The 12,793-nt window shown below is 41.6% G+C and overlaps 1 protein-coding gene across 3 annotated transcripts in view; it reads right to left on the bottom strand.

Moving 5' to 3' along the window:
• The window catches only part of SRGAP3 (SLIT-ROBO Rho GTPase activating protein 3), a 187,295-nt gene that overhangs the window by 82,133 nt on the left and 92,369 nt on the right, over positions 1–12,793 (bottom strand). For all 3 annotated transcript variants that reach the window (XM_080995652.1, XM_080995650.1, XM_080995651.1), the window contains exon 3: positions 12,509–12,671. In XM_080995652.1, coding sequence (XP_080851778.1) covers positions 12,509–12,671 — 163 coding nt within the window. The remainder of the gene's footprint in view (positions 1–12,508; positions 12,672–12,793) is intronic.

Below are 12,793 nucleotides of genomic sequence, written 5' to 3'. Positions count from 1 at the left end.
TTATAACCACATTTTTCGTGCTTTCCTCACTTTACAAAAGAGCGGGAGAATTTTTGCAACAGAGTTAGTTTCTGGTAATTCAATTAAAAAAAACCTCTCTTCTGAATGTGTTGCCAATTTCCTGAACAGCTATCCAGATGGTTTTCAAAGCCCTTGTTCTGCTCTGCAGTGGTGTTGCTTTTTTAAGCAGTATGTGCATTTCAGTCATGAATGTTATTTGGGGGAAATAAAATTGCCTTGGGTTAGAGAAATGCCTTCAGCATTTTATAAATGTAGTTCAAATCCTTTTTCTTCAGAAATTCAATTGGTATAATCCCAAAAGGGATGCAAATCACCATCTAGGCTCTGCTTCTCTCATTCAGAAATGTTAAGTCCAAATTACATGTGTTCTTTATTCTGAAACAGGCAGTAAATACATGAACCATTAACGTAGTTCTCACAAACAGCAGATGAGGTAGCAAGCCATGTAACTCCACAGACTGGTCCCCTCCAGCTATTGTTGGGACCATCAGTGTCAGTGAGCATGGCCAATGGTCAAGGATGATGGGACTTGTAGGCCAAAAACATCTGAAAGTCACCAGGTTGGAGAAAGCTGTTCCAAGAGTTCTAAAGTCCAAGGTTCAATTGCTTATGAAGCTAGCAAAGGATGTCAGATAGCAGGATTGTGTGAGTCCCCTGCCTGAGATCTTAAAGAGCCACTTCCAGGGCAGAGGAGATGGTTATACACTAGAAAGACCAGTGTTATGAGTCCATCGAAGCCAGCTTCAGATGTTCATATATGAAAACCCCTATGTTCAGCTGCAAGTGCTGAATATATGAAAAGTTGACACTGCTCCCAAGATACACTCTCTTTTGTGGCTTAGAAGTTTAAAACAGGATGTACCTGTGTGCTAAATCAGCAAGAGGAGCCTTCTCAACTGCATGCAGTGATGAGAAAAATGTATTCTGTACATTTCCACTGATTTATCTCACAATTTGCAAAACATGGCATTGAAAAAGCTTGGGACCAAATCTTGTCTTAAGTTAAAGCTCCACTTAATTTGCTTAATGGAGGGTATGTCCTATGGACTTACCTCTTAGGCTTTCTGTATACTATATGTAGCCTCACTTACAAACTTGATGTAACCCCAAAATAAACCTGAATTTAAAATATGCTAAAGTGGGGATAATCTACAAAAACAAAAACAAAATACAACTGGAAAGGAGGGGGAAGAATGGCATTGCTGAAAAAGGAGTACAGAAGAAACATGGGCATATATATATATATATATATATATATATATATATATATGAAAGGGCATAAGGAAATCACCTCATGATATTGGTTACTTTTTGGTTCACACCATAAAGCTATTTTTTTTAAGTCCCCAGGGATAGAAAGGGGTGGCTCATACACTTCAGCAGAAAAGTTAAAGAATGTAATGTAGCTGGAATCTTGGGCAAGTGTGTCCACTCCACACACATCCCTAAAAACAAACAGGGAGTGCAAATGAAAGGGGGGAGCAGTTGAAAGAAGAGCGATATGCTCAGTGGGCACAGAATGCTGGCTGGCTGTTGCGGTGGGGGGACGGGACAGGGAGGAATCATGTGCCTGAAACTCTGACCATAAAAACAGCGCACACTGCAGTATTTTGTCGCAAGGCCCTACATGTTCTTTATAATTTGAACAAACTTTTAAAATAGATTTCTTCTAAAACGGTGGCACGCAACAAGCAGATGGTATAATTTCATATCCCAGAATTTTATCACATGGTTGGTCTGAGCCAAGAGATCCCACATCTGACAGGAAGTCCTATAATTGAAGGCATCTGGATAAGCCATCTCCTGCCACTAGCAAAGACTACATTACTAAAATAAGGTGTTGGATATGGAGCATACACAGGCAGAAAAAAGTTGGCTCAAGACAGACAGATGTGTGTGTGTGTGTGCGCGCGCACACACACACACAAAGAATTTCTTTAACAGCAAATTCAAGTTTACCCCTTATTACAACAGAGGATTCAAATATGAAGAAATCACAAAACTTTTTCAGAAGTGATGAACGTTCAACGTATGTCGAACATTCCATCTGTGCAAGTATTTCCGCTCACCAAAGAAGAATCCCCACTTCCCTCCCACTATGTGAGGTTTTAGGAGTTTGCCTGACCCACCCAATCCAATTGGGGGTGGGGTGGGGTGGAAACCCTGTTGCACAAGTGTAAAGAAGCCTTTATGCAGAGCATCCACGGACATAATTCATTAGGTGACTCCGGTGCTGCTAAGTGCTTTCCATTTCCACAAAACATCAGTTGCATAAACATGCTAATGTGTGCAATATATGAAAGGAAACACATTGCTAGGACAAGGAGAGAGGGCACCGTTCTCCTTCAAATATCAAATCAGACTGAGCTATTCTGTGCTTTACCTCTGACACTTGTTGCTAAGGTATCCCTCTGCCATTTTGAATATTTCCCCAGAACCCTGGCTCAAAATCTCTCCATTTTGCCTGGCCTCATTGAAGCATCATTTGCCCAACATTCTTCAGAGACCCTATTAGCCTTAACCCTTGTTAGCTTGCATCCACTATTTGCTAATACTTTTGCATAGGGATGTATTATTCATTTTTGTTTATTTAAATGATTTCTATACCACCCTTGAAGAAGTTCCCCACACAAATGATTTTCTTTCAGCCCTTGAAAATAGCAACAGCATTATTTCTTTTGGTCCGTTGGTATGCAAAAATGGGTATCAGGTAAAAACAACTGGATGCAAGGGGGGGGGGATAGTAGAAAGGATTTTTTTATTTCAGCTTTTATGTCCCAACTGCCTTAAATCACACATTACCTCTGAGTGATATTTTGTTTTTAAAAGAAAATGTTTAGCAGGAAAGGTGACAGTTCTAGCAATACGCCTGGAATGTTTTCATTGCAAAGATTTGTGATTTTTGCTGGCCCACAGCCTCAGTGTTTAGCTTTCAATGTACTCAGCTATAAACCTTTCCAAGGAAAATTTACTACTTTGCTCCAGAGGACTTATGGGTTTTATGCAGCAAGAAACCACAGCCACTAGAGGACAAGTGCCCTTTGTCATTATAACTTTGAACAGCCACTGGAACAAGCAAAGCAGTATTACTACTAAGTATTATAAAGGTCTTGAAAGACAAGTTTAATATCAACCTAAGCCACCCCATCAATGGAAAAGTCACTGGTATGAGATTATAAAAGCTCAGTGAAACTAATGAGAGGCCTTGGGGCTTGGATCTGGAGAATGGATCATGTCTCTCAGGCAAAGATTGTTATAACAAGTGGCCTAGCCTGAGACAGATGTGACAGTTTGGTCCACATCAGCAACGCAATCCTAAGAGTGGGGGCAGATTCCAAAGTTAGATCAGAAATCTAAGCTCAGGCAGCAGAACGTTCTTCCATGCTCCACTATGCAACTCTAGCCTAAACCATTATAAATTATTATCATTGTTAAAGAATCATAAAGTTGGAAGAGACCACAGGAGTCATCTAGTCCAACGCCTTGCAATGCAGGAATCTTTTGCCCAGCATGGGGCTTGAACCCACAGCCTTGAGGTTAAAACTATCAAATTCTACCGACTATCATTATCATCACCATCCACCTTGAACCAGCAGGTCCCAGTGGGAGTTACAACCATTTAAAACTCAATATTAGAATCAGTTAAAACAAATTCTAGTCGCGGGAATAGGGTGGGTCCTGAAAACACACACTTCAGGTGTCAAAGGCCAGGGTAAAGAGGCGCATCTTCAGCGTATGTCAGAAACTGCATAATGAAGGGACCCAATGCACCTCTGTTGGGGAGGGAATTCCACAACCTAGGAGCTGCCACAGAGTGACCTCTCCAAAACCACCCTGCTGGAGTTCTGAGGGCAGTGAAACTACCAAGAAGTCTCTCTGCCAATCTTAACACCTGACAGGAGATGGTCTTTCTTGTGCCTTATGCATAAAAAGAGCCCTTCTAGGTCAGGCAAGTTGCTTATCCAATACAGCATCCTGTTCTCACATTAGTTATGCAGAAGTCTATGGGAAGCCTTAAGGCAGAATGTGAGTGGAACTGGCAGTGAGGGTAGAACATAGCCTTACCCTACATAAATTTGACTAATTCTCTTTTAAAGTTGGTGGCCCTCACTACATCTTGTGGGAATCACACACAGCCATAACATAGTACTTCACACATGTTGTTAATGTGAAGTACTTTATGATGACTGTCTTGTACAGTGGTACCTCAGGTTACATACGCTTCAGGTTACATATGCTTTAGGCTACAGACTCCACTAACCCAGAAATAGTGCTTCAGGTTAAGAACTTTGCTTCAGGATGAGAAGAGAAATTGTGCTCCGGCGGCACGGCAGCAGCAGGAGGCCCCATTAGCTAAAGTGGTGCTTCAGGTTAAGAACAGTTTCAGGTTAAGTACAGACCTCCGGAGCGAATTAAGTACTTAACCCGAGGTACCACTGTATCTTCCAACATCCAGCTTCACCGAAGAGAAAAGCTTCATTGTAACATGTACTGGCTCCCAGTACGTTTCCAAGTACAATTCAAAGTGTTGGTGCTGACCTTTAAAGCCCTAAACGGCCTTGGCCCAGGGAGTGTCTCCACCCCCATCGTTCAGCCCGGACACTGAGGTCCAGCTCCGAGGGTCTTTTGGCAGTCTCCTCACTGCAAGAAGTGAAGTTACAGGGAACCAGGCAGAGGACCTTCTCAGCGGCCTCCCTGTGGAACGCCCTCCCATCAGATGTCAAGGAGATAAAGAACTACACAATTTTTAGAAGACATCTGAAGGCAGCCCTGTATCAGGAAGTTTTTAATGTTTGACATATTCCGCTGGAAGCCGCCCAGAGTGGCTGGGTATAAATAATAACATTATTATTATTATTAAATAATTATTACTATGCTCAATTTGTTTTGGCATATAACCCTTGCATGGGGCATTGGAAAAATATTTGTGAATTTTTAAAAATACTAGTGACCTCAAATTGTGTATGTCTACAAAATATACTGAATAATATTTTTTAAATATTTAATAAACTCTTTGTTATCAATAGAACTCCTAAAGGTGGCAGAACATAATAAAACTTTCTATGTTGAGCATCATTTTGAAGCTTTGTTTCCTTTTGCAGGAGAGCGTATCAATATTTTTCGTTCTGCCCCTCCCTTTTTCTTCTTTCACTGTTGTTAAAGCAAGGCAAGAATTTATCACATTATATACTTGAAGAAAACATGTATCATAGGGGAAAATATAATATTGCACCTAGCTAGAAGAAACACTAGTGTAAAAACACTGGAGTGAGCTTGAAGCATTACCATCAGCTGTGATTTTAAACCACTACTATCATAACAATATGCCACATCAATAGACATACAGATTACAAGCTTTCATTCTTATAGGAGAATTGTTGTTGTTACTTATTAAATCTGTATTCCATCCTTCATCCGTAGATCTCAGAGTGGTTCACAACATAACAATACAAGATAAAAAAACAAAATACATAATAAAAACAAGAATAAAAACAAACCAATAACCCCCACTCCCTGGAGGGCAGGGAGGAGGCAGAGTTGTTACATTGGCTTAAAAGCAGAACTACGTCTATTGAAATGGAACCTCATTACCACCATAGCATGCCATATAAAGCCCAGCAATAAGAACAGAAAGTCAAATGGTGGTGTGTTTTTTTAAGCGGATTTTGTATGAGCCAGCTATGACTGTTAGCAGTAATCAAGATGCTAAGATTGTGTTCATGGAAGACAATCTTACTTGGCTAAGAGTGATCGTCAAAGAAGAAGAAAGAAGAAGGCAAGATGCTAAACAGATACCCAGGGATTCCCTTTCACTTGCTCAGCAGAAATCATTTGCACTGTTTTATTTTACAGAATCCAAAGCACTTGCATTAATATTAGGGGACATGAGTTTCCAACAATCAAAGTGATTTCTCGTTAAGATCATGTCACCACAGGATATTTCCTATGCAGCCTACCACAGAGACCTGTCTGGACAATTAGACACTCTCACATAATCCACCGTCTTGAGATTTTAGCCCTTTACCCTTGCAAAGTGAAATCTATCTCCTATGATTGTGGATGATTAATTATTTATGCAAATGTCACAACACAATGATGCAATGTCTTCTGACACCATAAAACCCAGAGAGGCAGCAATGTAACGATGGGCCTTACTCCAAACCACAGTACATCTCAGAATGGCTATGAGATTACAGCAATGAAGGCATCCCTGGAAGGAAAGATATTTCTAGCAAGGAATGGATACAATGGGAAATAAACCCATTTCAAAAATCCATTGTACATGGGATAGATGTATAACCACACACAACCAGCCAAGCAATTGTAGTACCTATATATGTGCATTATTTCCCTTTAGAGGTCAGCAATAAGCACAAATACAGTGGTACCTCGGGTTACATACGCTTCAGGTTACATACGCTTCAGGTTACAAACTCTGTTAATCCAGAAATATTACCTCAGGTTAAGAACTTTGGTTCAGGGTGAGAACAGAAATCGTGCTCCGGAGGTGCAGTGGCAGCAGGAGGCCCCATTAGCTAAAGTGGTGCTTCAGGTTAAGAACAGTTTCAGGTTAAGAGCGGACCTCCGGAACGAATTAAGTACTTAACCCGAGGTACCACTGTAAAATGATTTACAAAAAAACCTGTCTGTTTAGAAATTACTTAATTCCTGGGAGTAACTGCATTACCACTAGTTGTAAGGAGGTTACCATGAAATAAACAACATTTTCTCCACTAGTCTGTAAAGAAGCTGAAGTACAGCTGGGTTTTTTAAGCATCGCTTTTGCAATATAATTTCACCATAGTACTAACAGAGAACATCCCTATTTTGGGAAACGCAGTGATGATCAAAAAAATACTTTTATATTATCTGCTGAAGAACCAGAAAAGTGGCAAAGAACAGTGTTTTGTGGAATCTGTCTCCAACACTCCCATTACAATCATGGGCCCAATTTTGTAATGCATCAATGTAACAAACAGAGGACAAGATAATGATCAGACAGTGGAGATCTAAGATTACTGATGTAAAAGCCTTGGGGTCATTTTAGCCATTTAGTCTTCAGTCTCCATCTAATCATCAGCAAGCGGTAAATGTACCAACATTATGAATCATAAAATCTCCAACAGTGATTAGGCAGGGCAGCTCCTAGGTATCTGAAGGTAATGGTTGCTCTTTACTCCTTATTTGTTTAGTAGTTTTGTTGTCCCTAATTTTCTCCTTGGCTCCTCTATAAAACTCCATCGACTTTCCTTTGTGCTTTAGCTGGATAGTGGCCTTTAGAACTAAACAAAGGATAACATTTTCTTTTCCTGTTTCCTTCTTTTACACTGATTTCCTCTCCCCCACCTACCTATCCTCACCACATCTTATCATTACAATAACAGTGCATTTTAAACTAACCAAATATCAGAGCAAAATACCCCCAGATACCTTGGTAGTTAAGAGACACATACCAGCAGCACCATGTTCCTTACACCTTCACCTCAAGCATGCCCAATAAATCCACCTGCCCTCACTCCTAGGCATGGATAGTTGGAAGTAGCAGGCTATTTGCTAAATCAATCATTGGGATCTACGTCTACAACTGGAATAAAGGTGCACCTGGAATTTCTATTCCTTGCAACTCCCTTTGCCCAAACCATACCCACAGAATAGCAAATGGAAGGGCAGTTGTGCAACAATGATACCTACAATAAACAGGATCCTTTATGGTGTTTATGGTGGTGGCGTGCATTTCTTCAGCTTGGTTTAAGAAATTCTCTTCTTTAACAGTAGAAAACACTGCGGCATGAAGAAAAGGCTTAAACTTCAGGAAGAGACCTTGGATCAGCTGCCCCTTCTTTTATATAGTTCTCTCTAAGTGATATCATGCGGGACGTGGGTGGCGCTGTGGGTTAAACCACAGAGCCTAGGACTTGCCAATCAGAAGGTTGGCGGTTCGAATCCCCGTGACGACATGACCCGGAAGCTGTACGCCGGCTCCCTCAGCCAATAAAGTGAGATGAGCGCCGCAACCCCAGAGTCGGTCACGACTGGACCTAATGGTCAGGGGTCCCTTTACCTTTAAGTGATAACATCAGCTGGCATAGAATCAATACTTGGTAAGGATATTTCCAAGGGCTACTTCAACGGTTCTTAACTTGTGGTCCATAGACCCCTATGGGGTCCACAGATGGGCTTCAGGTGGGGTCTGTGAACTGAGCTCAAAAAGGAAACCAATTTCCAATGCAATAAAAGAAACTGTATGCAAAAAGTTTCCATGTATGTGTTAATGTGCATTTTTCTGGGGAGGACGTCCATAGCTTTCACCAGATTCTGAAGGGGATCCATGACTCAACAAAGGTTAAGAACCACTGGGCTACTTCGAACAATACAGGATTTCCTACAAAAAAACACTTCCTATTTAAGGTGGTGGGGAGGGAAAAAACTTGGGTCTATAACTTACAGTATTAGAGCTGCATTAAGTATTTACTGTGCTCTGTGTACATGCTCTTGGAAGCTGTGACAAGCATACATGCACCATAGCTACATATAGCAAAATAACTGCGCACAATCATCCTATTACATGATTATGCATGGTTTTAAAAAGAGCAAACACACAACAGAGTCTAATCATGCATGGTTTTAAAAAGAGCAAACACACAACAGAGTCTAATCATGTAGGTCAGATTTCATATGAAATTTACAAAAAGTTAGCGCATTTATAGCAAACTTCTAAAAGGGGAGCGGGGAACTCTGCACATTTAGTTGGAGTTTTGGAAATGTAACCTTAAAGGAATAAGAATGTAACAGGATCCTCTGAGACAGTTCTGCTTCTAGGGTTAAAAAATGTATTTGCAATTCCACACTCATGTAAGGCAGCTTGATCTCTTCATATCAGAAGGTGATAGTGGCTCCAGGCCCTAAAAATCTTTACCTGCTGATTTCTGCAGATCAAGCTGCAGTTACAGGCACAAGAGAAGGCTGGGCTGCTTTGTGGTTAGTTGGCAACCCAATGTTCCACAGCTACCAAGAGGACTCCAAAAGCACTTGGGCATAGGAAAATGAATGGGTGAGGACTTTTTCTTGAAATCACTGAAGGGAGCACAACACAGCTGAACATGGTTTGCCTTAGCTCATCAATATGTTAAACCAATAAATGAAATGTGGCAAGGATGAAGAGTGTTAAGAATGACTTTGAAAGACGAGTAACGTGCTTTTATTGATAATTTCTAGCTCCATGCAAACAAGTTAATTCACTGGAGCACTTTAAAATGGAGGGGGGGTGGTTAACGATAGCCATTTTGTCTACTTATTTCTGAATAATTCTGCCACTTCAAAAATCTCATATAGAACTTAATGGAGTTTACAGTTCCAGAAACAAAAACAGGTAATGTGTGGTCTTAAGGGAGGTAAAGGAGAAAAAGCTCCAAGGATAAACACTACTAGCAGATTGCTAAAGGCTAATAAAGCAAGGATAAATTATGGGTGTTTTTATATATCCCTCATATTTGCATCATGAAAATACCCATTTGCAATGGAAAAATTCACCACACATTACCATGCCTTTATGTATGTCCCCACAAGATGTCAAAACCAATTAATAATGGCTCAAAGGGGGAAATTAAAAGTGACATCTCTGAAACAAAATGTTGCTCCAATTTACCATCAGAGCAATCTACAACAGCTGTAGAACAATTAGGGGCTGTTCTTAACCCTTCTAGTGCTATCTAGCCCGCACAATTATTTTTAAAACGAGCTTGAGCATGGCCTCCACAGTATGAAAGTTGGAAGGACTGCAAAAACAAAACAAAACACTGAAAAATAAGTTCCAGGAAATAATCTTGCATTGACGCAGCAGATGGGCCTCATTCACTTAGCCATTTAAGGTAGAGCCGCCAGATTATCTACCTCCTCAACGTCCACATGATAAAACCATTTTGCATTTGTGTTTTCTTTTGTTTGCTGATGTGAGCTAGCAAAACTGGATACAGTGGGTATGCCGTGTAGGATTTTTAAAAAGTGTAGTGGGAAATACTCATGTGACAACATTTCAAGGAAATGTCTCGAAAAATATTAAAAGACTAGCTATTTCCAGGACAAATTAACATGTGAAAAGGACTCTAGTGTTTTTGGTTTTTTTAATCACATTGTCACACATGTTATTAATCTGATTTATGAGCTGATCACTTTAAAAAGTATGCAAATCATGCTTGATTATAAATGCCTGGCCCAGATGGTGTTCTTTATTCTGATCAGTAATATTATGGCTTCACACATGCCTTGGCTTTCCCAAATATTACAATAACAAACAAATAAGCACACAAATAAGAAAGGAAAGGCTAATAATGATACACAATGGATTAAAGCCTAGGAAAAGACCAGCTCCAGAATGTAAGGCGCACACACAACAGTGACAAAATTACAGCACAAAATAAGCTGTTTAAAAATGGTTTTAGCTCATCATTGTTTCCCAGAGACTTGTGAGCTGTACTGAGACTTCAGCCTTAAGTGACATGTTGTGAATAGAATCTCAGATGCACACTCAACACAATAACTCTGCTTTGCTCCGATTAAAAGCAGGTGCTGTGTGTAGCAAGCTGTGGATGGCATCAAGCTAATGCTATCTCTGGTTCATGCCAGGAACATATCAGCTTGGGGTGATGGCAGAGGGGCACTTAGTTGAGCATACAATGGAAACACAGATCCCATTGGTTATGCTGGGGAAAGCTACAGTTCTAAAGGAATTGCCTAAGAGCCACTGTCCGAGAAAATAAACTGTTAAAGCTGTCAAGACTTGAACAAGCACAGACTCCAGCTCCCTCTCAGGAGATGTCCACACTTCCATTCGCCCTGGTGCTTCCCGCAGGGAAAGCCACGGTGTGCTGCTGAATCAGAGCCAACGGCAATTAGATTTTTCCACAGATTGCTGTTTGTTCCAGTTCAGCGGCAAAGAGCTTGTTTTCCCAGGAAAGTTGCGGGGCAAACGCAAAACCTATTGGATTCATGCTTTATAGGTACGAGGCAGGCTGAACTGTGGCTGAGTCTACACTCCAGACAGAACCCCTGACTCAGTCAAAAGGGTCTGAAAATCCAACGTTCCACTGCTCTCGGAATGCCCACCAAATAATTCCTCACAGCTTGATCTTTTTTTATTCCAATGACCCCTATAAAAAGTGGCCTTTCATGCCAACTGACATAATGGGAAACCTCACAGGGTGCGTAGTCACCTCTTTAGTAACAACACAAGTCTAGTAGTTTCTTGGCAGAATGCCACCTGAAGAACCTCTATACATTGTATCTGCCAGGCCTCAATTAGAAGTACAGTCATACCTCGGGTTAAATATGCTTCAGGTTGAGCGTTTTCAGGTTACGCTCCGCGGCGACCCGGAAGTAAGGGAACACGTTACTTCTGGGTTTCGCCGCTCACGCATGCACAGACGCTCAAAATGCCATCATGCACATGCGCAGAAGCGACGAATCGCGACCTGCACACATGGGCAGTCGCGGGTTGCGTTCTACTCAGGATGCGAACGGGGCTCCGGAACGGATCCCGTTTGCATCCAGAGGTACCACTGTACTGTAAATAGTCAGTCTCCTCATAATGACAAACCAAATGTTTTTATAACAGAACATTTAGGGTTTGTCCACACTTGTCCCGTGCCTATAAAGCACAACGCGGGTGGCGCTGTGGTCGAAACCACTGAGCCTCTTGGGCTTGCCAATCAGAAGGTTGGCAGTTTGAATCCCCGCAATGGAGTGAGCTCTTGTTGCTCTGTCCCAGCTCCTGCCAACCTAGCAGTTCGAAAGCACATCAGTGCAAGTAGATAAATAGGTACTGGTGTGGCAGGAAGATAAACAGTGTTTCCATGCGCTTTGATTTCTGTCACGGTGTTCCGTTGTGCCAGAAGTGGTTTAGTCATGCTGGCCACATGACTGGAAAGCTGTCTGGACAAACACCAGCTCCTTCGGCCTGAAAGCGAGATGAGCGCCGCAACCCCAGAGTCGCCTTTGACTGGACTTAACCGTCCAGGGTTACCTTTACCTTTTTTATAAAGCACGAGTCTGAGCGGTTTTCCACTTGTCCTATGCTTCCTAGGCACAGGTCCAAGTGGTTTCGCGTTTGCCCCGCAGCTTTCCCCTAGAAAACATGCTCTCTACTGCTGAACCAGAACAAATGACAATCCACAGGGAACCCAACTGCCGCCATTTGGTCCGATTCAGCAGTTAACCGTAGGTTTTCCCAGGAGAAGGCAGTGGGACAGATGGGAGGTGTGGACGAGCCCTTATATATGTAACTTTAATTGTACACTGTCAGTTTCTCCACAGTTAATGACAAGGAAACCCCAGAATACAGTTTTCTGAGAAGGCCCACAAGTCTTTATATAAGAGAACCTGTTCGGACTCATATGCTCTGGCATTTTGCCCCCAAAGTTCTCTCAACACTGCTTCATTATGTGGCGCTTACTCTCTCAGATCAAATTAAGTGACACAAACATTCGTTTACCTTTTTAAATAGCCGGATGACATCCTCACTGATCTGGGAGAGTCTGACAATGACATTGTTCATGAAGATGTCATTCAGGGTAGCGTGGTCTCTGCTTTCTCTCCGAGTTTGGGTCAGTACCAGATACCAGCAGTTCACGGGAGAAAGAAGGTGCTGATCCTTCCTATAAAAGCATACAAATTGATGGTTTAAAAAACGTTAGCTCACACATGAGGGCAGTCTTCTTGCTATGAGTAATAATGAGTTCCACTGACTAAAAGTTACTATCAAACAGGTTGAGCAGGC

The sequence above is a fragment of the Podarcis pityusensis genome (genome assembly GCF_964106645.2).
Source record: "Podarcis pityusensis genome assembly, chromosome: 2".
Classification (NCBI taxonomy): Eukaryota; Metazoa; Chordata; class Lepidosauria; order Squamata; family Lacertidae; genus Podarcis; species Podarcis pityusensis.
This window is presented reverse-complemented; position numbering and strand designations above follow the sequence as displayed.